The sequence below is a fragment of the Microtus pennsylvanicus genome, chromosome 1 (assembly GCF_037038515.1).
Source record: "Microtus pennsylvanicus isolate mMicPen1 chromosome 1, mMicPen1.hap1, whole genome shotgun sequence".
Lineage (NCBI taxonomy): Eukaryota > Metazoa > Chordata > Mammalia > Rodentia > Cricetidae > Microtus > Microtus pennsylvanicus.
The window spans coordinates 67,253,942-67,279,120 of NC_134579.1; the positions used below are offsets into that span (position 1 = coordinate 67,253,942).

The window sequence follows — 25,179 nt, forward strand, 5'->3', positions numbered from 1 at the left end:
CTGTACACGGTGAAAGTTGTTTTAATGGCCAAAATATTACAGAGCACAGAGCTCGTGAGCAGGGAGCACAAGCCAGAAGCTGCATGAGTTGCTGTGTGTCAGGGAAAATGTCAGGGGGTGTGAAGCATGGTGCAAGCCTGGAAAATTGCCAAGTTGCCATGAAGTAGCTCTGCTGTGGCAGGGTTTTGGCATAAAACCACTTAGTAAGGGAAATCAAGCCAGGAAGGCAGGAGTGGAACACCTCTGGGCTGCAGACCTTCTGGGCCTATCCCAGTAGGCATAGAGTTGGGATTCATGTGGGCATCAGATGAAGATGGAAGCTATAAAGTAATCCCACACTACCTCAGAATTGACAATAATAAAGTGTTGTTTATTTAGGGATAGACTCACAGATGATCCTCTGCATGAATGGGGAACCAGGACCAAATCCAGTAGATGGGGGAGAGAGTATGAAATTATGGCTGCATTTATAGTATAAGAGATCACACCCAAGTGGACTAGTATCTTAAAGGCTATTGACTGAAGGAATTCCCACAGCAATAAACTGCTACAGCTTTCTTAGACTTTGTAGACTTCATCTATACTAATGAAAACAGGAGGCCATCACTGACTTAATAAACAGATGACTTTATTAAGAGAAGACAAGATAGGTGTTTACCTCAAACCATCCAGAAAAACAAAGCACACAGACTTACTCATACAATACTTTGGTTTAAAAATTATTTATAACACCAATGCTAAACCTGATTTTCAGGTGTAAAATACAAACCACAAAACACAAGCTTGCATAGATGAACTGATGTAGATGTACAAGTGGTATTGAAGGAAGGCTTGGACACTGGACAGTGCCTTAATGATGTCAAGCAAAGATGTCAGCCTCCCCAGACACACGAAAGTAACCAGCACCGTATTTCTCATCTTCCTCAACAGGTTATGGACAGGAGCAACTGGGGCTATACAAAGATGGTTTGAAATAGACTGCTGCCCACAGCCTAATTCAGATGGGTGCATACATGCCCACCAGTACCTCCACTAGTCACCTTAAGGCATCCACACAGTTTTACTCAATCTCTAGATAGGCATGTGGTTTGAGGCTGTCTCTTTCTTCAGACAAGAGACAATATTCTATTGAGGTTCTATTCAGCTCCATGAAATATGTACTTCACAGCCATTATCCCCCCTCCTGCCTTGACTATAAAGTGACCAGCCTTGGGCTTCCATTTCATGTGTTATAAACATACCTACTTCCCCATACCTAAAAGGCTCTTACAAAATGAAGTGGCTGGTTCCTGCAGAGCTTAACTCAGGAGATTACATCTTTAAATTATAAGACAAATGGCAGTATCATCTCAAATTTTCTGAGAAACTTGATTTATGTAGCAAACTTATACTTTCAATTCTAGTACCTTCCAAAATTTTTGCAGGAATAAATTGTTCTTACGAGATACCCAGCATTAGAGACTTGCCATTCAGAATGTCAATTTTATATGCCATTTTCCTGTTTTACTTTCTAATATTTACATTATTTCATGAAATATCTGATTGCTTATTAAAAGCTACATGAAAATATAGCTATCACTGAGAAAGATCATCTGTCTTTCAGATTAACAAAGGCTAAAGCTATAGCCTGTGGGAATTTAGAGAAAATTTACTCAGAAGTGCAACTTTCTAATTCCCAAAGCTCTTAGCAAATTTTTAGCTAGAATCAATTCCAGCAATTACAGTTTAAATTCAGTGTAGCAGAATACACCCAAAGTATATAATTCATCACAGTATAGTCTCTCTCAATGCCTAAATTTTACTTTTTGCAATCCTTGCTGATTTGTCACTCAAATCCTTCACTTGTGAAGCTCATCAATGAAAACGAGGGCAATATAGTCACATAATTAATTCTGCCCTGACCTAGAATGCTGAAATCAGTATACCATGAAAAGCAACTTCAAAAGAGAAAATGACTTTCTGCTTTGCTTAAAATGCACAAATGCATATTAAACCTATGATGAATATGTTTAGCCGTAGCACTCGAATTTATAAGAGAAAAGAAATGGCTTTCAGTGGTAAACAAGTGATTGCATGACTGTGCTAGTCTGTGGCATCGAACACAGCCTAGTAAAGGGGCTCTTCTATCTTCTCTATCATAGGCAATGTTTCCTGCTTAATTCTCTTTTAAAAGTAATAAACTACAACTCTTCACATCACCATGTCTAATAAATGTCTCCACTTTGTTTGGTTTTCTCCTATTTTTCTTTTTAATGGTAAATAAGCATCCCAATACACAAAGACAATTGTTCAAATTCTTAAAAGTAATCTTAATTTTGTCACTGAACCACAGAACCCTTAGAATATCTTTGCACAATCACCATTAAAAGAACAGGAAACTCTCAACTGTTCAGAAAGTTTTCACTGTGTGTGGATATTCCCGCCAGGGAATTCTCCCCTAGCAGTGCTTCTGGTCATGCCTGCACTACTCAGGGAAATGAGAAGTGCATCTAATACAGAAGTCAAACCAAGTACTGGGCAAGAAGCTCAAAGCTCCAGATGATGCTGATGATGTCTGAGGCTCTTCTATGGATTGTATGCCAATGGAGAGATCACATGAGTACATATATACCAAACACAATGGCCTCTGTTGGACTGAAAGTAATTTAAGGCAAAACTGATCTTCACAGACATTGCTGACATAAAGTGCAGGGCTCATCAGAAAAGTGACTCTCTTAATGTTTTCATAGCTTAGTCTTGCTTTCTTAGAGACTTTAAAAGTAAATTTGAGCATTTCTGATGAGTTACACAGCAGAAGCAACAAAAGTCTCTGAGTCTTCCCTTTAATTGTCTTACATATAATAAAACCCAACCAACCAAAAAACTCCCACCACATATTTGGATAATACTGCTCCATGCAGCATTTACAGGACACTAGACAGTAGGCTTCTCTCTGCCTACATTGCCCTACCACAGGGCAGGAAAAAACAAGCAGCCTGTTACCAGATACACAGCTATGGCTCTTGAAGCACACAGGCACCAACAAGTAAGATGGGGGGACGCTTGAGTGACTTCTCTGCTATGAGCAGCACATAATACACACATTATAGACTTTAAAAATCTTTTTTTTCCCCTGAAAGATCAGGTTTTGATTTTTTTTAGAGCTGCTACAAGAACATAACACAGCATAGGCAGTGAAATCAAGGTGAGCAATGTTTCCTTTCAATGTCAATGCTCCCCCAACAAACACTATCCTCCTCAAATGGAATTCGGTCTGTCCTCTGAGTATTTCTGCATGGGCCTCGAATGATCATCAGACTGATGATCTCAGCCAATCAGAAGTTATCTTTTAAAAGTATCAAGAACAGCTGGGTGGTGGTAGCACACACCTTCAATTCCAGCACTTGGGAGGCAGAGGCAGGCAGGTCTCTCTGAGTTCAAGCCCAGCCTGGTCTACAGAGTGAGTTCCGGGACAGCTAGGGCTGTAACACAAAGAAACCTTATCTCAAAAAACCAAAATTAAAAAAAAATAAACACAAGAAATCAAGAATAATAGATCTTTATATTTCCCAAGTGAGTTTTATACAAAGGCATTAGTCATTAAAAATCAAGACTATAAAATGTTAACCACTTATGTGGTGAACAAAATGAATGCACCATATTATAGTAGTTTTTTTTTTTCAATTTGGCACGAAGAGATTTAGAGAAGCTGTAACAGTATTAGAATCCAATGAAACAAAGGTTACATATTTTAAAACATGGTTATCTATGTCCATGTGACCAGTGTCACTATGGAAAGGTTTCTTCTGGTGCACATCTATGAACATCTCTCTTCCTAAATTAGATGTTTCTCAAGACCAGAAAACCAAAGTTTGGTTGTTGCTGTTTTGGTTTTTAGTTCATTGCTATACTGCCATTTGTTATAAAAATCACTTGACCCATAGCATTTCAATGACATGCAAAGTCACTTCCAAAAGTTCTCAAGATTCTTTGAGAACAAAAGAAGCAATTATCTATTTTTGCAACAAAGCAATTATAACTAACAGTAGCTTGAATACAGTAGCTTGAATACTGGAATCAATTTTCTTTCAAGTTAGAATATTTAATCTGACTTTTAACTATGCTCTTTTCTAACTAATAGTTAAAAAAATTCTAGGGAAGGAAAGGGGAGAGCATCATGTCAGGTAACCTTGTGATGAGACTCCTTAACAGACTGTGCTCATTCAGTAATACTGGGGCTATAAGGGCAAGACCTACAAAGAAATTTAGAAACAAAAGAATTAGTCTATATGTTGACAGCAAAACATAATACAGTATAGACCTAATAATTAAGCTGCATCAAACTGCAACAACAGAAGGAACAAAATAAATGTATTCATTTTAATATAAAAATGATAATTAAAAAGCAGGAACCACAGTGAAGAGTGGCAGTTCATTAAGAGCTATTAGCTGTTCCTATCATCTCAAAAATGCATTATTTGAATGATAGCAAAATTTGAGAACATTAATTAAGAATAATTAAGAAATTTTTTCTATCTTCTTAGTCATAAGTAATTACTGATACTCTTAAAAACTGTTCACTTTACAAAAAATAAACAAAATATTTTAAAATTCTACTCTTTAAAAAAAACTGTGAAAAGTAACAGTTTTTCCAATACTGATGCTGAGCTGGCTATCACATGGGCCGTATTCCTTTGGCCATCCACCACCACAGATAAGACTCCAGCATTCTGGTTAAGTGGCTTGGCATTTTTTTAAACTGTAATATGTCCATTTTACAACAATAAATATGATGAAATGAAGTCCATGAAAAGCAAAAAAATGCACTTTTAAAGTAAAAATAATAATTTCATGAAATACAAAAGTAAACATTTATAAAACAGAAATATGGCAAAAAACATTGCCTGTTTTAACTAATTATCAAATAAAAATGCAGTTACATTTTTTTCTTTAAGGTTATCAGTATAAAATATCTCTAAAGAACATGATGTAAAATCACAGGGCAGTTTAAAGAAGATACAGCATCAGCATAAGCCAACAAGACTAAGTTTTGATATGGAAACCATTGTACACAATGGGACTGAAGGCTAGATTTTCCATTTGTCTAAAGGAAGATTTTCCTATATGTATTTCATGGCACTCAGGCGTATAATTTCCCTCTCCTCCACACTTCCCAAATGTTTGCACCACTTTGTCTGTTTCTCGCCCACAGCTTCACTAAAATTTCTATTATATGTAACTTTTATAAAGAAAGATATACAATCAGTGATCAAAATCTGTTGGGAACAGTCTCCCAGAATCCTCCCCAAGGTTAAAACAGTCTGGAAAGACAAGGCAAATGGAATATAGGCAGTCCCTAAATTATTTATCTCATGGCAAACTATATTTTCCTTCCTAAATAAGCAGCATATTGAAATGACAAAAAAAAATAATAAAACAAACACAAAAACCCATACAATGAAAATAACAGCAAATCTAGCTGGGAGACTGTCAATCAGATAGAGACATAGCTTGGCTGCTATTTATATTAACTAAGTGGTATAGGCAAATAAATACTTCTATTAATTATCAGCCTGACAAAGACTGAAGTTTTAAGGGGAGTTTAAAGGTCCCGTGGAAAGGAATACAATGGCCATCAACACAGAAGCAGAACCACACACCAGGACAAAGACTCGCTTCATCAAATTCAACTTTCTGTTGACTGAGCCCAATTATTACAGGTGCTAAAGACATCACTGAGAGATTGCCAACAAAAACTGTTACATCCTAGGAGCAAGACGCTTGCTGTACACAGCAAATAAGACTGTTGGCGTCAACTCTTAGGAAAATGTTCTATTTCCTTTGGCTCCACAATTAAATTGGAAAATCAAAGCTATGAAAGGCTATTTTTTTCCTTTAATTTTCAGTTGATTCTTTATGAACCTGAGTGAAAGGATTGGACAATTAAGGTTTTACAAATAAATATTAGCACATGATATACTGAGGGCCTCAGAAAGCCTTGCCGTGGAGGGAGCGGCAGCACAATGCTGAAGGATGACACCCTAAGCCACGCACCGAGCAGGTTCTGTGGCTCTCCAGAGCCTCCCCTGACCCATGTGCTCAGAATCCCAGACTTCCACTGCTCTGGCCATTTCCCCCGTATCTTATGGTTGTCATTTTACTTTTTCTGAAGAGGATAAAAACCAAAGACGATATCCTTCAAAACATCACACTAGTAAACAACTAAGCGGCTATTTCATATACTTTACTATATACTTTCTTGAATCAAAATGCTATGATTTTTGGTAATCCATTTCTGCACACTTCTAATTGCTAAATAAACCTTAGTCCCTAAATGTAGATACCCTATATCGAGCAAGTGTCATTTTGTGAAGTTCTAATTACGTCTCAGGAAACAGATTCAGAGAAGAGGCGGCCAATATTCAGACGCTGTATTTCCTTACACTGCCCAAGTGACCAGAAAAACCAAAACATGTGAAGAGAACTGAAATTGTTTATAGTTAGAAAATACTTGAGAGTAACTCCAGGAATGGCACAGAAGGACAGCCAATGTGGAATGCATTCGGCATTGTTCAGTTCATATGTGCTACAGCAAGTCCATTTTCAAGGCAGATTCCATTTTTTGTTTTCTTTTACTGCTTATTATGGAAACCTGGGGAAGGAAGAAAAAGGAAGGACAATTAAAATGCAGGTAATGGGCACTTGAATCAGGAAAAAATATAAAGCTATCTTTGTAGTTTTAACTCTGTCACGGATTTTTCATTTTTTGATGGTGCAAAAGTCAAAGTAAATACTTGAGAGTGAGAGTAAAACCCCAAATCTGAAAGCTCCTAACTACCACATCATCTCACTGCAACGTAAAACACTGGGTTCGGTGAATCTGCCTGTGCAATGTTCTCTTTCATTTGCAAATTCTCTATAAAGTTTTCATTTAATAAAAAGATGCAAGTTTAAAACTTCACTGTCTCCCTACCCCAGATTCATCTTCATTTATATGCACTTCAAGTGGTTCCTCTTTGCTTTGTTCTTTTTAAAGCCTTTGTTTATAAAATCTCATGCACAGAATCAATTTGTCACTTTAATACTTTGTAACAAATGTATGTGGAGGACAGACAGACACACCCTGCCCCCAAATGATTCAACTTTGAGAAAGAACACACCCACAAGCTACTTCCACTACATCAGAGATGTTGGAAATATCAGTAAATGAAAAAGAATGATAAAAACTTCACCTAAGAAATCTTCAAAGAAGTTCCATCAAATATGAAGACCTAACATTTGTAACTTGCTCTGCAGACTTCTCTCACTCACTCCCTCACCCCGCAAGGTCTCACTATGTAGTTCATATTTGCCTGGCATTCCCAACTTTCTACCTCTGCTTCTGAACTACAGGAATATAGCACCACACACAGCCTTCTTTCGTAACTGACAATTCTGGACTATGTATTTTACTACCACTCTTTTGAAGATAAGGAAGTTAAAAAAGGAACTCTTTCAGTGAGTAACTTTGATGAACGTGTGTGTATCTTAGTGTATGTTTATACTGGGAAAACAAATGCATCCAACGATGCTTCTATTATAAAATTATTAATTTCCTATAGTTCTCCATCTCTTTCCTCATCTTCTTTATTGCACCTTTCATCTGTGAGAAGCTATGTGGCATGTATATGTACACACTGTAAATCTAATTCCTACTGTCAGAGAAGGTTGAACACCACCAACATGCTTGCATCAAAACTGTTTTAGGTTTCAGAACTTTTCTCTGAAACATATGCACAGACAATCCTTAATTTCTCATTTTTAATTGATATGACTACATATTGGCAGTTGAGGCACCCCAAATCTGAAAAGTTTACATTCGAAATGCTCCAAAACTCTGGAACTGTTTGAAGAAAGTGTTAGTTTTGAAAAGCTTCAGCCTTCAGGTTTCTGTTGTTTAAACTGCATATAAAGCATTCCAACGGATTTAAGTGCGCTAAGATTCCCTCCATATATGATGAAGAGCACCGACTTGCAGGTGGAGGACACAAACACCCTGCACTTCACGTAAACCGAGTACTTTAGCTTGCGGTGTTTAGTAACTGACGAGAGGACAGCGTAGGACGGCGTGCTTTCCCCTGCCATAACTGGAAGACAGATTTCATTTCCTATTACAGGACCTCAGCTTGACCTCACAGACGCTCCGTACCTCTATGTGAGGGCTCCGCCTTTGAGAAATGACGAGTGGCACTGTGCTGGTTTGTAAGATGCGTGTGGTCCAGATCCACAGGATCCATCCCTGTAGGTGGTGGGGGTCTGCAGGGAGTGAAAATTTACAACTCTTAAGTGATGCTTACTACAGTTCCATCTTTCCCTAAGAACACGGCAGTTTTTTACTGTGTGTCAGAATTCTTAGTTTAGTTTCTGGACAGTTACATGTCCTTGAATAAATTATTTTTACCTTACTGTTCTTGATGCCTATAATCCACTAACCATAGTTTCCCAGTATCTAATATGTGTACATTGTACTGATGGAAGCAAATGTGCATGAAGTAAGGCATGCCAATCATTTACTTCATGTTGCCGGATCCTATCCAGGAAAAAGAAGTGAATAAATTAATAAAGCTAAATAAAGAAGAAAAGAAGGAATCAGAAAGGGCAACAGCAACCAAGAATGGGAGACCATTTATAAGCAACAGTGGTTCTTTGTCCACTAGGTGGCAAAATTTATCTTAAAAACATGGTACTCTCTGCAACTCGTTTACAAGGTTTTATGTCAAAGAGAAACAAAATGTCAAAAGGAAATTTTTAAATTCTAAATTTATTAATTTAATTAAAATAGAATTTTGCAAATATATGGCATTAATGAAAACGAAAAGAACCAGTTCAATTGTTTAATTTTCTAAAGGTATAGTCAAATGGTATATGTACACACACATACCATATTATAGAATCTTTTGTATAATCATAAGGTATAAGTATGTTGAGGTTTTAAAACTTGTAGTTTGGTACAAAATTACCTGTGTAAACAATCTACAAAGTAAAGCAATCATGTTTGAATTTCTCCACTTATCCCTAGCAGAAATCACTTCCTGGGTACTGGGAAGGGTAAAAAAAATGATAACTTGTATGTACAGGGAGAATTCCACATCCTCAATGTGGAAACTACAACATAAGTATACATGTGAGCGTGGTCAGATGAGGTGAGTGGCTGACCCAAGTGTAAACACTTGTTAAACACCAACAACACAGTTAACAGGATCAGATTCCAGAAGCACTGCTCCAACACAGAGCTACATATGTGTATCATCAGGAATAGCAGTGCCTGCACATATGACATGTGTGGCTGGATATTTTGAAATGGAAGAGGTCAATCAACATCTGTGCTCTGTGCAGCCTCAAACCAAAGAGAATAGCACAGAGTGAGCACCAAGGGCCAGCTAGAATGATCTTTTCATCCTTGTATCACAAACATTTAAATGTCAGTTGAAAATACATTCTTAATTTTATGTTTTTTAATATTTTTGTTCCTGCTATATGCATAAAAACAACGCCCAGTAAGAATGGCAATCCTTTTGTTCAGAATCACGTGTGTACAATACTGACTCTGTCGTGATTGTTTTCTCAATGTTGACCGATATTCCCAACACCTTACAAGGTGACATAAGACATGTTAGGAAGAACTGAGACACAACAAGTGATTCCAGGATTTAGCTTTAGAAAGTAGCTAAGTTTAGAGCCAAGATCAAGAAAAGGGCATTGTTTATCACTGTAGCTGAGAAGTCTCCTTAGGTTTTCATAAACCTCTCCAGGGACCCCCAAACCTGAAGACAAAGCACTGGACATCCTTAGAGACAACCAACTCACTCCACCAAGACACCCTCAGTTCTATGCAAAGTTGGTATGCTGCTCTGCTCAGCTGTTTTCAATTATATTTTATTTGTAATTGAAATAGATTTACATCACTTTTCCTTACCTTTCATTCCTCCAGTCCTTGACATGTCCCTCTTCATTCTCGTTGATAGTCACTTTTTCTTTGTTTATATTTGTTACATATGTAACACAAGGATACATGTATGTACACACATACATGCAAACACACATACACACATATACAATATACTCTGCTGAGTCCATTTGTGTGCATATGGTTTCAAGCTGCCCACTTTGCACTGGACGACCAATAGAGGGCTCATCCCTGGGAGAGGCTAATTCTTCTCTCAGCAGTCAATAGTTGCCTGTGATTCTTTGTTTAGGGTTGGAACTTAGCAAAAGATGCCCACTTCCACGTTCATTGATATTGCTATTGTTCAGATCTTGTTCACGCAGCCATTAGGGAGACCATTTCATAGCAAATTTCCTAGGGCAGTACAAGGGCTACATCTAGACTTATGGTTTCCTACACAATTATTATATTGCAATGAAGAGGATTGTGTTAAAGTTAGTGATACTTATGGTGAAAGACGGGAAAAGAGTTTATGCTGTGGTTCTTATATTACAATTACCTGCTTTCTTCTCTTCTTATGAAATTATATTTTCAATTAGTATGATTGCTAAATGTTCTTCATCCTCTAGCTGCCTGTACCTGAGTCAGGCTAAGTGGCTCATTAGGCTTGTCACACCCAGTGTTTTTACCTACGATACTTAACAAAGTCAGCACAGTGATCTGAGTAATTGCCATTAGACTATAAACTTTATAACAGCAAAAAAAATCTTCACTCTTAGAGACTAGACTTATGTGAGGTCTAAGTATTCGGGTAATCAAAAGATGATTCAGTGTAGAGAAATATAATTGATAATCTTATAAATATGATAGAAATAAAAAGAGACTTGCAAGAGATTTAGACTTTTCTATGGTAAAAACTAAAATCGCAACTAGCATGTTCAGTATAAAATCCCTGGAGCTGAAACTTTATTTTGTTTTTTCTTTCCTTAGACAATTTTCCCCCCAAGTGGTTTAGACAAAACCTCCTCCTGCCTCAGTCTCACTGGGACCTAAGTGTGCACAAGCACACCCTCTGAAGTCTCTGTCTGAAGTCTCTGCAGTGTGCACAGCTCGTCCTCTGAAGTTTCTGGCTTAGAATTAATCCACACTACTGACCAATCCTTATTCCCACGAGAAGAAAAAAAACTTGGAATAACAAAAGAAATGGGAACATTGACAACAGATGCTCCAAGCTCTTCATGAGAATCTGTTATTTGTTTTGTTGTTGCTGTTGACTGGTCCACTGTTAAGCTGAAGTATTACAGAATGATCATGGAAACCCATGTTCTCCTATACTTTATATTAACTGTCTATGCAAATAGTTACCTACCCAACCTTTTCATCATGATTAAAAATGAAAGAGGAAACAGAAGCTATGCAAATTGCATGCACTCACAAATCTGTTAAGCATATGAGGCTTTATATGTTAAAATAATGTTTTATAAAATCCATATTTGGTTTCACATAACATTTTATCAAATAATATTTAGAATGAGTGTTCCTTTCACTACAAAGGAGACATAAAAATCTATGTTTGTGCAAATCCACAATAATTCCTAACAGTCACTTTAAAAGATCATTTTGTTGTTCACTTCCAATATGCCCAGGAGTCTTCAGAGGTCCTATTTATATTCTACAAACTTGTTTTTAATTTTAATGACCCTTTAAAAGCAGCCACCCCAGCATGCCCTATTTTATCTACCATCAAAGATATTAATGTTCAAAGGAGGCAAAGGTCTTTGAAGGCTGAACAAAAATACCCCTAAAAATGATCTGAACTCATCTGACTAAACAAAAACCAGACATTTACCTACTGAGAACAGACTGCCTCTTCCTTTGCTTGGAAACTGTAGGAATATATAGAACTACAAATGTAAACATCCTATATGTGCTTAGCAAAAGCTAAAGAGCAACAGATTTTACACAAATTATGTTACTACTGTCCTCAGAGCAATATAAATTCATATTGGTTTCTGAAAGGTATTTATATTTTGAAAGTACATAAGCTTAAAGTTACATTTTAAAAATAATTTTACCTATATATATACACAATATATGATATATATTTTAAAAATAAAAAATATATAGTATAATATATTTTTATATATGTTGTGTGTACTTGTGTTGCTATTCATGTATGTGCTGAGGCACATTCACATGTGTGCAGGATTAAAAGTCAAGGTATTACTAATTTAGAGTATTTAAAATTTTACAAGTGTATTTGCTTCCTTTCCTCTTTTTTTATTTTTTCTTCGAGACCTCGTTTCTTGTATCCTGGCTTGAACACTGAACATGCTGTATACACAACACTAACCTTGGCTTTCTGATTTTCTTCCTTCATTTCCCTTTGGCTAGGATCAACACACAAGCACCACCATGTCCAGTTTAGACAGTGCTGGGATCAAACCCAGGGTTTCTCTTACACTAGGCAACACTTCTACAAACTAAGCTATATCCCCAGCCCCTACTTGTTTATCTAAACTAATTTTAATGCATATGTAAAAATATAAAAATAGAACATATTTACAAGGTAACATAATTCAATATACATGAGTGTTTTCTAACATTCAAATCTGATTAAACATAACTATCTCCTCTTTTATTATTTATTTTATTGCTTTTATTAAAATACTAATTGTATTTTATTCTTTGTGCACATGGGTGTTTTTGCTTTCACACGTCTGTTAAACACATGCAGCAGTGCTTTTGGAGGCCAAGAGTGTTAGATCCCATGGTTCTAATTTGCCATGTGGGTATTGGGGATCAAACTCAGGTCCTCTGAGAAGCCAGTGATCTTTACCACTGAGCCATTGCTCCAGCCCCATAACTTCCTTTTTAAAAAGTGTATTATTCTCATCTATGTGTATGAGTGTTTGCCTACATGTATGATGTACACCACTTGCATACTCATTGCCCACATATGCCAGAACAGGACATCAGGTCCCCAAGAACTGAAATTACAGATGGTAGTGAGCCACCATGTGGTGGTTAAAAACTGAAGCCAGGAGCTCTCTGACCCTATGCATTCTGTACTTTCATCTAGGGACTTGAAATACACAAATCACAACTGTCATTTATAGTTTCGCTCCTGCTAAATACCAAAGCTTCTTGTCCCTATTTAACTATAGATTAATTTCCATGAATCAATCCTCTTTTACTGTTCTCCCATTTTCTCCATGCCATCCTTCCATATTTAATGTTTTTCCTCATATTTTAATGAAACATTCTGAAAAGGCAATATAAACTAATAAGGAAAAAAAGACTGCTTCTCCAGATAGCAACTTTTCAATGCTACTTTCATAGTGAGACTCAATCTGCATCATGACAATTAACTACACACAAATACACACACAGAGACAACACATTACATGAACATATACAAATGCTTTTATCTAGTGAGCTATCTTCTCAGCCCCAACCAAAGTTTAAAATCTCAGATTTTAACTTAGAAATTGGTTAATCTCATCTTCCTCTGAGGGCACAAGACTTTAAATGCCAAGAAATAGTCCAAATAAAAAACAAAACAAAAATCTCCTTCTACCCCAGTGTTACTATAAATACTGCCTGCATGATTCATGCATTCCAATGTAAGATTCTGAACATAGTTTGAGAGTAACCCTGTGACACTTGAAGCTACCTCCCAGTTGTAGAGTTTTGGCTCTCTGCTGGAAAGAACAGTTGTCTTCTCAGACAACTGATGTCTGCTCACCACTCCAAAGCTAACTCCCTCTTTCTCCTTTCCAGGAGCCATCTTACCTTGACGGCCTGTCAGTCTTGGAACGGTATGCTTCTTCACTCTCTTTTGATTTTGAGTGTGCTGACTTTGATTTTGACTGCGGGCAGAAAAAAAGACCAAAGAACAGTAAAGGTGAACTTCAGAAAATTGCTATTCTCCAGCAAGCTGCCCTTTAGGAATTTCAGGCTACATTTAGCTGAATAACATAAAAATATTTTGTATTTAGTCATTCAAGCCAAAAATTGACAGACACGATGGTCTGGTAGGTTTCCAGGGTGTGTGTGTGCGCGTACACAGACACACACATACACGCACGCACGCAGTCCTCACAGGCATGTGTAGATAAGTAGATGACCAGATTGAGTGGGTCAAACACTGCACACTCATAAACATACACACTTGCAATCCACACAGGCATGTGTAGATGAGTGGATCACACACTGAACATTCACACACCACACACTCACAATTGCATGCACGTGTACATGAACACACACACACACGCATGTGTTTACTGCACTCATTGTGATTCTCACAGGCACGCACAGCTAATCAGATCCAGAAGACACAGTTGATGGAATCTGGATCTGAGATCTTAAGCTCTTCTCTATATATCTGACTCATGACCAAACAGCCAAGTAAAGCACATTTCAAGTCCAATTTTCTAAGAAAGAACTTATACCAGTACCAGTTACAGAATATGGAAACTGCAAAAGGCAGGATGCTAATAATTAGCAACTAAACAAAGAAAAATGGGTTAAGTGATATTATCAGTACAGGTTCAAGGTTATTTCCCCTCATAATAATTACAGAAACTATGAGGCAGGCCCAGAGACCTAGAAGAGGAAAACAGAAAACAGTGCAGAGATTGGGTGTGTCCTGAGTAGACTCGAGGCTACATGTTCCCAGGCTAGTACTAACTGCTTCCCAGAGTGTTACTTCACTAACTCCTGTCTGCTTGCTCTTCTACACTGTATGTTTTGCACTGTATGTAGTCTGTGATTTGTCTCACTCCAGAGATGCTCTGGTCTCCACCCCTTCAGCATACCCTACCATCAGCACCCATACAACTGTCTTCTCACTGTCAAGGAAGTTTCTACACTGGTCCCAGTGGTACCTTGCACACAAATACTTATTGTTAAATTGAACTTGCAATACAATTAATTCACAGTAGAATGATGATACACAACTACTTCTGATTAAGGAGGTAAAGTCCCAGGTCCTGCTAAAATGTTCTTGTCCTGAGATACAAGCAATGGTTGCTGGGAATATGCATTTGCTTTCCAGTCCTTCATCTACCAAACACTAAGAGAAAGCTCTGTGAAAGGGCAGAGGTACAATGCAGGCACCTGGGGAAGCAGGCAAATGCAGCTCACTGCGGCACTTTGTAAAGCAGGTGAAAACTGGGCCTCCTTTTACAGCGTGAGCCCAGGAAAACGGACCTCTGTACCTGACTCTCAGACTGAAAATGATCAAAGTGAGCCTCACAGTCTGAGCAGTACCAATTCAATGTTTCCATTGTGAAACAACCATGACATATTATTCATGTATGTAATGCAGTTTTTTATATATCCAAAATGGATTTTTAGAGCCCATCCTAAGGGCAGAGTCCTGTTTTTCATCTCTCATTTTACTGTAATTTAAAAGGAGCAAAACTGAAGAGGCATCACACTACCTTGCAGTCAGGATCATGTTTTCTTTTGTCCAAAGATGACTTTTCTCGCTCTTTAGCTTTCTTGTAAGCTTTCTTTTCTTCAGCCATCAAAAGTCGAGCAATTTCCTAAGATATGGGCAATATCATTAGTTACAGGTTGAGGTTGTGTCTCACAATATAGGGAGATCTCATTAATATGAACTGACCTCATCCTGGGCAACCTGAGCTGCTCTTATGTCCACATGAGTAGCCTGTGAACCAGAAGCACAACAAATAACTGTAATCTGTGCTGTCCATTTAAAACATCTTACAGAAAAGAAATTGGAATTTAAAATGAGTTGTAGCTGAGTCCCTGAAGCTGATGGCCAATGGGCGCATTTTCACCGGCCACAATGAAGGGACTGAGCAACTCACTCGACAAAATATTCTTAGAGAACTACCAAAATTTATCAATGCAGAAAATCAGGCTATGGAGTTCTCTTGCTCATGCTTATCAATCTGCACAGCTACATGGAAAAGGCTTCCTTATCTGATAACACACATTCTATAGCCTAAGTGAATGACTGAAACTGCGGATAGTGGCAAATCCTACAGAAATTTTTTTCTATACATACAAACTTAAAAAATGGTTTAATTTACAAATCAATCAAGGAAAAAATTAATAACCCCAATAATGAAAGATACCATTTTTCATAATATTTTACTTAAAGTACTTATTTTTAATAACAGATAACCAAAAACTATAGAAAGTCAAGCATGGATAAGTGGGGTGATATTCTACCCCCTTTCCTCTGTCTCGATTTCCCCACCCTTAAAAAACAAGAGTTTTTCAACTGAAGGAACCATAATGCCAACAACAGAACTCTTTACGGTTAGTATAAAACTGAATTGGGATTTGCCTTGCACATACAGCCCTATGACTTGAACTTTGATCTTAAATGTACCCACCAAAAGTTCTTCCTCTTGCAATTTTCGGGCAATTTCAGCATCATACCATTCCTGGTCCCTGGGGCTCACTCGTGTGGGAGGACAGACAGCTTCTTTTATTCCTCTTGGTTTCATTCCTAGAAAAAATCCAATTCAATGAGGTAACTGGGGTTGTTTTCTAAAAAGATAAAAATATTAAAGAAAAGACATCTTAATATTTAAAATGAATTTTTTCCAGGAATAGAAATAATAACACACACAATTCAAACATTTTAACAAAGCTACTTCCCGAAATCTGCCTGGTAGAAACATTTCTCACAGTTTCTGCAACAGTACAAAATCATACAAGAAACCAGAACAAAAACAAGTCTTCAAAACAGAAACCCAAAAGAAAAACATAGTCACTGAATATGAAAACATTTAAGAGAAAAGAAGGTTCCAGAATCAGAGTTTTAATGTGGTCTAGACAACCAAGAGAAAGGCTTCCTCTCAGGTCCTGTAGCTATTCTTCTCCCTGCAGAATAGACAGGGCCATCTACAAGTAAGGAGAAAATGTGTCAAATATGACCCTGCTTTCCCTCTGTCGTATACACAGAACCATTTGCTCTAGATCTTTCCTACAACTTTGACCAGTCTGTTATTGACATTAAAACATTTTAGGGAAAATATAACATGGAGGAATGTCAGAAAGTGCAATGGCCTCAGAACTGTGCTCCTCTGGAGAGAGAGGGATGAAGATAATTGACTGACAACTGTGCTTCTGTGTTCTGCTGTGTTATAGGAACACACATGGCCTTCTACAAATCCCAAATAAGGCAAAAGTTAATCTCATTTCAAAATTGTAGATACTTCTCTTTGCATACCTTTATAGGTTACAGTTAGTCAACAAGATAAATATATTGCCCTCAGAAATAATAAATCCTTTTAAGGGAATCATAGATCAGGCATCTAGCATAACCATCAGTAAATGAACACTACAGGGATACACATTTACTCAGATAGACCTCGTTGCGTAACGGTAGCGCGTCTGACTCCAAATTTACTCAGATAAACTCTCTGTACTACTAGTCAAAGCCACTATCACTTACTAGAATGACTTATGAGTGCTTGAGCAATATTAAAAACCATCCCGACACCATGTATTCTAACTTGAATAGGCTGGGTGAGCTCTTGCCTTGGGGCATCTATTTTAAGTCCTTCCAATGGACTCTTATCTTCAAGCAACAGGGATGCACTGGCTAAGAACATTATGCCATCAAGATAAGCATATATTAAAATAGTTAGCAAAATATCTAATTACATTTAACCACAAGCGGCTAACACATCTACATACATCAAAGTAAATTATATTTAGAGAATTTTGCTTATGTTATGAAATCTATTTTTATAGACATTCTACTGAACAGTGTGGTAAATTTAAAATAGAGACTCACTCGTGTGGATGTTATCATAAAAACGATGAGAAACCTTGTCTTTCTTAACTCGCACTTCCCAGAACCTGACTAACCAGATCATCACAAATCACCTCTAGTGGTATTGAATCCTATGCTGGTTTGGCCTGGTTTACACCAGATTTCTGACTGGTTTGGGATAGTCTCAAGAAGAAGGAATATGCAATTGGGTATTACACTTGTCTGAATTATGATATGTATGACCATATTTAGAAAGGAAGATTTTAGAGAAAACAACTAAACTTAAATAGGGACTTGACAATAGGTAAAGTCAGTGAATGGATGAATTGTTGTACCATACTCCAATCTACAGAAAGGAAAAGGGTTCAGCGAATGGCCTAAAGCCTCGCTGCGGATGAAAGATTATGCCTGACTTTTTACCTACTGAAATGCTACAAATGGATACACTCAACTTTCAAAATATCCAACATTTTCCCAACAGTGTGGTCTCCTATGTAACAAAATTAACTATAGAAACATCAGTTTAAATTCTAACAAAGATGTAGTTAAATGAATAGTGCTATTACACTGACAGGATGATAAAATTATAACTACTATCAGTCTACAAGGACCAGAATCCATTAATAAAATCTGAATTTGAACCACCATCTCTCTCTGGCCCAGCTACCAGGATGACGGTTTACTCAGATATCCGCATATTACCAGTATTTGCAGTTCTCATTCCACAGAGGCACCCAGAGCCTAAGACGATGGATCTCTCTAGAGGCAGGATCATCTCCCCAGCTACGGTGCCTAAGACAATGAATAGATCTCTCTAGAAGTAAGATCGCCTCCCCAGCTACAGTGCCTAAGAAAATGAATGGATCTCTCTAGAGACAGGATCACCTCCCCAGCTACAGCGCCTCAGACAATGGATCTCTCAAGAGGCAGGATCACCTCCCCAGCTACAGTGCCTCAGACAATGGATCTCTCTAGAGGCAGGATCACCTCCCCAGCTACAGTGCCTCAGACAATGGATCTCTCTAGAGGCAGGATCACCTCCCCAGCTACAGTGCCTCAGACAATGGATCTCTCAAGAGGCAGGATCACCTCCCCAGCTACAGTGCCTCAGACAATGGATCTCTCTAGAGGCAGGATCACCTCCCCAGCTACAGTGCCTCAGACAATGGATCTCTCAAGAGGCAGGAGCCTCCAACTACAGTGTCCTCCAGATTCAAAGTGATGAGACGTTTGTAAGTATATAGTGCATTAAAGTCATCCTTATAAAAACAGAGATAATCGAACATGTTGGTACTCTAAATAGAATTTGGAAACTGTTCTTAAATAGAGGGGCCACATCTCAGCTGTTCCCTTCTTTCTCTATCTCCTTCCTCTTTCCCTAGGTGTGTGGTGCTGCAGATGACCATGCTAGGCAACTGTTCTACCTGAGCAGTACCTCCAGTTTACATACAGTTAATATTCTACAACTGGAGAACACAATGACGTACCAAAGGAAACACAAAAGAACAATTCTGTTTAAATAAAATTTGATGTAGTAAGATTAATGGGAGTGGAGCTCACTAGATAGGGTCTTACTAAACTAAGTAGCCCTGGCTGACCTACAGCTCACCATGTAGACTGGGATAGCCTTCAGCTCACAGAGATCCTCCTTTTTCTGTTTCCCAAGTGCTGGAAATAGAGGTATGCACCTGTAACCAAGAAAAACTAAAAATGCTAGTATTGGAGATAAATTTATACCGAGTATGATTTAAAACAAAATGTAACTGATGGGATTTTGGTATTCCATATGCATATACCATAAGAAGCCATCTGAGACTAGACTGGGTACGTTCAGGGTGTTATGGCCGGGCAGTGGTGGCACGCGCCTTTAATCCCAGCACTCGGGAGGCAGAGGTAGGAGGATCTCTGTGAGTTCGAGTTCAGTCTGGTCTACAAGAGCTAGTTCCATGCCAGGCTCCAAAGCTACAGAGAAACCCTGTCTGATGGGGTGGGGGAAGCAAAAAAAAAGAAGCTATTTGACATTTAGGGCATGTCACAATGTATCTGATTCAGAATTCACAAGGGATACAAGCATGTGTATCTAAGGCCCTGGAAGGTGTAAGCTAACCTGTGTAACCAATCAGCTCCTCTCAAAGTTAGACAGAGTTTAACTGTTGTATGGAAAGTCACCCAGTTCTCACTTTACCTTAGCAGTTCCATTTTCTGCTGCCTTCCTGCTCCCCTATTCTGCAAACGCTCTTGGACCCAGTGTTGTTACCCTATCCTGCTAGTTTAGTCATCCATAACTGAAAAGGAATCTGGCATATCCACATCGTTAAGAACTGTAACCATTTTCAATAGCAAGGGCTGACACCAGTACCTAATTATTAGTTCTTAATGTAATCTCCTGACCATGTTCAAAATCAAATACCAACAGGAACTGGAAAGAAAATGGTTTAAAGCAGGCTGAGTAGAAAATGGTGAGTACTAAGCAGTTCTCACTGATATCATCTTAGTAGCAATAGCCATACTGTTCTCTACACCCTGTATAGGCAGAGCAAACCTTTATTACAGCTCCAGGACGACTGAAGACTAAGTAGGTGCTTAGTTTCAGGTCCCCAAACTTCTTTAAAAACCCTGGCAGATGATTAAGTGCTCTAAAGGTTAACTGGTCTATTGAGCACATTCACATCAGGTTCACAGATTCCAAATGTGGAGGTCAATGGAATTACCATGGAATTATCAAGTCTCCTCCCATACCTCATGGAACTGTGGGCAACATTCTCAATCTAGCCACAGTGTAACTTCCCCATCAGCCTACTTAATGAATATCAGCAACCTCTTCTCTATTTCCCAGTTCTTTGTTCATGTCTTCCTAACACGATGCATCAAATATGAAAATGTTTATATATCTGTCTTTAAATACATCCATCTGTCTCTGAAGTTAGACTCTGGCACAAGGCTCAAACAACATATGTGGTATTCAGTACAGCTTGCTAAACTAAAATTTTCTTTTTCTTATAACCAAATCCTTTATTTATTAACTTTATTTTTACTTTCATTGATTCTTTATGGATTTCACAGCATGCATTTGGATCCCAATTATCTCCCCATCTCTTTGCATCTGCCCTCATAACCAAGACCTTTTAATGTGAGATACGATAAAAAAGCCGGTAGAGTCAGAATGAATCTGCAGCCTAGAAACTAGCTTTGCCATCACCAGCAAGGCGTGGAGAGCACAGCGGGTGCTCCTTGATAGTTGTACACAGAAACCTTTCCATCTGTGTACAGTTCAGTAACACCGACTGAAGGCAAAATGGTGAATGCTGTGTCTATTAATTACAGCTGTCACGAAGTGTAGTAGCCCCGAGGAAAGCCTTCCCTCAGCATGTCCCAGACAGCACACAGTGCCATTTACTGTGTCCATGATAGACTGACTACAAGATTAAGCTTCAGGGCCGCCAAAATTTAAGCGGGTATTCATTTCTTATTTTTATTCTAATTTTGTCTTTTTTAACTTTATTTCTTGCATGTATCAATATGGTATGAAAGTATACTTATACATGAGTGCGTGCAGTGTTAATGCATGTGTGTATGGTCCCCTGAAGTTATTGGGTATTTTCTTGTTCTCTCTCAATTTTATATGTTGAAGCTAGTTCTCTTGCTGAATTCAGAACTAATTATTTCTGGCTATGGTAGCTATCCAGTGTGTTACAGAGACTAACCACTGTTTCCTGAGTACTCGGATTATGGGTATCTGCTAAGGCTGCCTGACCTTTCTATGGGTTCTAGATTTGAACTCGGGTTCTCAAACTCATGTAGTAAGTGAGCCATCTCCCCAGCTCTTACCCTCTTGTTTCTGTATGGGTATTGAGAACTTGTGTATCTTGGCACTTAGAAGAAGTGTACAATTAAGAGTTGCATGTTAAACCATAAAAGGTAACTTAAAACTATGATTTTTAAGCTTTAATTATGAAAGTATCACTTATAGGCTTAAAATAGTCCAAACGAACTCAGAAATGTCCAGATTTAATAAATATCCTACCCTAGGCACCTCTCATAAAAATGATCAATGTCCAGATCTGAAAGCCTCACTGACGTCTCCCTTACAGATAAGAAAGATGAGGTCTAGAGATAAAGTACTTCTCCTCCCACTGGCAGACAAACACGGAAGTCAATTACAACCAGATCTTGGTTTGCTTAATTAAAACCAAAAATTAAAGAATTTTCAATTTAAAATCAGAGTATCTTATGCAAGGCTGTGGCAAACAATGACTAGTTATTTGGCACCTATATTTGCAACCTGGCCCTGGAGAACCCTCCAACACAGCATGCTCTTAAGGGAGAACAGTACAGATATTTCCTTCTTCTGGGGACCTAAGATCAATAGGAATCTCACACAGTACCTGGCTCCAAGATTCATTTAAGGACAAGAGTTCAAATTGGAGAGACAAAGGCTGTGTACAATGCTTACTGCACTGACTAGCTTTACACACAGGATTCCCAACAGGTGACCCATTACCTGCATCATGGTGGTGTCGAAGTTCTTCATCCTCTGTGTAGGGAGGAGTCCTGGGCTTACGTCTCCGTTCTCTGTGATCACCTTGCCCAAGTTCCCTCCCACACACAATTTCATCAGAGGGAAGCCCTGTTTTCTGTGAAGACTTGGGTGAAAGTCTGCCATGGTGTCGGGACTGTTTTTCCCAACTCCGAATTCGAGGGCTACTCTTAGCCTCCCAGTCATCAGAGTCAGTGCTCAGAAATACCTCACCACTGATCTTCGGAAGTGGGGGTTTCCGGAGCCTCTCTTGACCAGTCTGCTTTCTTTCATGCTGATCACTGGAATTCTGGGCATCACCCCTCCCTCTGCCTGAGCTAGAAGGCAGAGATCTCTCTGATGAACATGGTTCCTCCATCTCTTCCAAGTTCTCCAATAGATGCCTTGATTTCCCCTTCTTCTGCTTTACAGTGTTTCCATCATTTTGGAGTCTATAAAACCTTGAGTTTCCCATTTCCCTGGCCCTCCTTGACCTTGGCTGGTCTGAGTGGAGGTAGAAGGTATAAAAATAAAATGGATAACTTAATGAGAGTATAAATTCATTACACAGGGAATTTGGGACTCAATATTATCATATTTTTAGGTGTATAAAAATGCTGTGAAACTTCACAAATTGAGATATGAAGATGAATACTGTCTGGATTGGTCCATGCAGATATAGCCAAAGAAGTAAAAGCAAAATTTAAATGAAATGATTTGAATCATAAAGAATCTGATCATGATTAGGGAGAGCTTAGCACGTTCATATTTGCTGATACCAAATGATGAACAACATCATCAAATCCTACTTTATAATGCCAATAACAAAATGATGGACAGCGTGGTGGTTTGAAAGAAAATGGCCCCATAGGGAGTGGCCCTATTAGGAAGTGTGGTCTTGTTGAAGGAAGTGTGTCATTGGAGGGACAAGCTTTGAGGTCTCATATGCTCTAGCCAAATCCAACATCTCAGACCACTCACTTCATGTTGCTTGCAATTCAAAATGTAGAAATCTCAGCTCCATTCCAGCACCATGTCTCCCAGCATGCTGCCAGGTCCCATCGTGATGATAATGGATCACACCTCTAAAACTGTAAGTCATTCCAATGTAATGTTTTCCTTTCTAAGAGTTACCATAGTCAGAGTGTGTCCTCATAGCAACAGAAACCCTAAGACAGACAGCAAACATCAAATTCTACTTTCTGAAGTCTATCTGTAGCTAGAATAGGTGCTACTAGTTAGAGGTCATAAAGTCTTATAAAACAGGATGAGATTTCAGTTGTAGATTTCTAGGCATTCTCACCGAAGTGATGGTAAGATAAAGTACAATGCTCCTAACTTCTGCTTAGTTCAAAATGACTACAGATCTCTACCCTCTACCTCCAACCCCCATGTGTTCAAAACAAGCATTCCCAGATACTTCTGGGACAGCCTGGGTTCTAGTTTAATGTAGAGGGAAGACAGAGCAGAATGTTAAAGTAAATGACTTGTTATATTGTGGTAATTCTGTTCCTCATTTTAGTTGAATCCTATCAAGGAAAAAGCTAAAATGGAAATGACATTTGGAATGGGAATGACATAAACAGGTGTCATTTTCCAAATACATTTTAAAAACATCCATACTGTCTTCTAAATACAAACATAAAGTATAAGCTACAAATGCAAATTCTCCAATTTAAAAGAAAAAGGGTGTTTTTATAGGGCTTTATCAGGCCCAAGCATACTATAAAAACATGAAAGTAAATTAGTGAGAATTTTGCAAGACCAGAGTAACTGTAACATTTCTAAAGCCTTTTACTACAATTTAGAAATAGTAAAAACAAATTTCATTCCATAAAAAAAAAAAACGCTCAGATAACTAAGCTGTTCTTTGCTATAATCAGGCATTTGCTGAATACTAAAACAGCTTCCACAAGCAGGCAGACTTAAGGGGTCTTGGTCAGGTTGTGTGTTTTGACTGTAATATAAAGTATGTAAAAGTGCTTTATATATATGGAAAGTATGCTAAAGACAATACTGATAAAATAGCCTCCACTCAACACCTCAGGTTTTTTACATTTTTTAAAGAAAAGGAACTTCCCTTCAAAGGTGGGTCTAGAGTAAAATCTGCTTTCTTTAACAGATCCTTATAAAATGATTTTCTCCATAGTTCAGAATCAAATTTGTACTTGATTTAAAACTGAAGCCTAGCAAGCTGTATAGTTAAAAAAAAAAAAAACTGCTCTTTTAACTCCTGTTAACTCCGTCTTCACAACACAGAAAGAATTAACTGGCTGCCAGAATTAATGTAATACTGACAAGGTATGAAATGATGACCGCATTCAGAGAGCTGGCTTACCAGTGTGTCTATACCAGTGTGTTCAGGGGGTGCTTTGAGTGGAGTCCATCGGGAAGCTCAGAGCAAACACAAAGGAACTTGTTTGGAGATGAACTATGAGACTATGATTTATTTATTTATTTATTGTTTTTGTTTTTGTTTTTTTCGAGACAGGGTTTCTCTGTAGCTTTGGGGCCTATCCTGGAACTCCCTTTGTAGACCAGGCTGGCCCCGAACTCACAGAGATCCGCCTGTCTCTGCCTCCCGAGTGCTGAGATTAAAGGCATGCGCCACCACTGCCTGGCAGACTATGATGCCATCATAGAAAATAAAACTACTATCAGTTAACTGTTTAGGAAGAATTAAAAAAAAAGACTATGATTTTTTTAATTCTTCCTAAACAGTTAACTGATAGTTTTATTTTCTATGATGGCATCTTTAAATCTGGGGTATGAGAGAACTCAGTGAGGGATTCTGCTTGAACCTATCCCAACCATTCTAGTTGCAGAAAGAGATTTGGATGTTCTTGAGACCAAGTTATTTGTCAAGTATAATTATGCTTTCATTGCAATCTGTGTGATATGGATGGCACACACATATACAACACATATGTGTTTACATTTTAAGTGTGTCTCCATATTTGTCATCCAAGGTAAGATTTTGTTGAAAAATAC

The 25,179-nt window shown here is 38.1% G+C and overlaps 1 protein-coding gene across 2 annotated transcripts in view; it reads right to left on the reverse strand.

Moving 5' to 3' along the window:
* Positions 1–606: 606 nt before the first annotated feature.
* The window catches only part of Ccdc50 (coiled-coil domain containing 50), a 64,110-nt gene continuing 39,537 nt past the window's right edge, over positions 607–25,179 (reverse strand). The window contains exons 6-12 of one of the 2 annotated variants that reach the window (XM_075967629.1): positions 22,174–22,692; positions 16,282–16,397; positions 15,540–15,584; positions 15,355–15,459; positions 13,700–13,776; positions 8,168–8,274; positions 6,396–6,631 (exon numbers count right to left, since the gene is read on the reverse strand). In XM_075967629.1, coding sequence (XP_075823744.1) covers positions 6,612–6,631; positions 8,168–8,274; positions 13,700–13,776; positions 15,355–15,459; positions 15,540–15,584; positions 16,282–16,397; positions 22,174–22,692 — 989 coding nt within the window. In that variant the 3' untranslated portion in view covers positions 6,396–6,611. Of the gene's footprint in view, positions 6,632–8,167; positions 8,275–13,699; positions 13,777–15,354; positions 15,460–15,539; positions 15,585–16,281; positions 16,398–22,173; positions 22,693–25,179 lie in introns of both variants that reach the window. The other variant, XM_075967637.1, reaches the window with a different exon arrangement.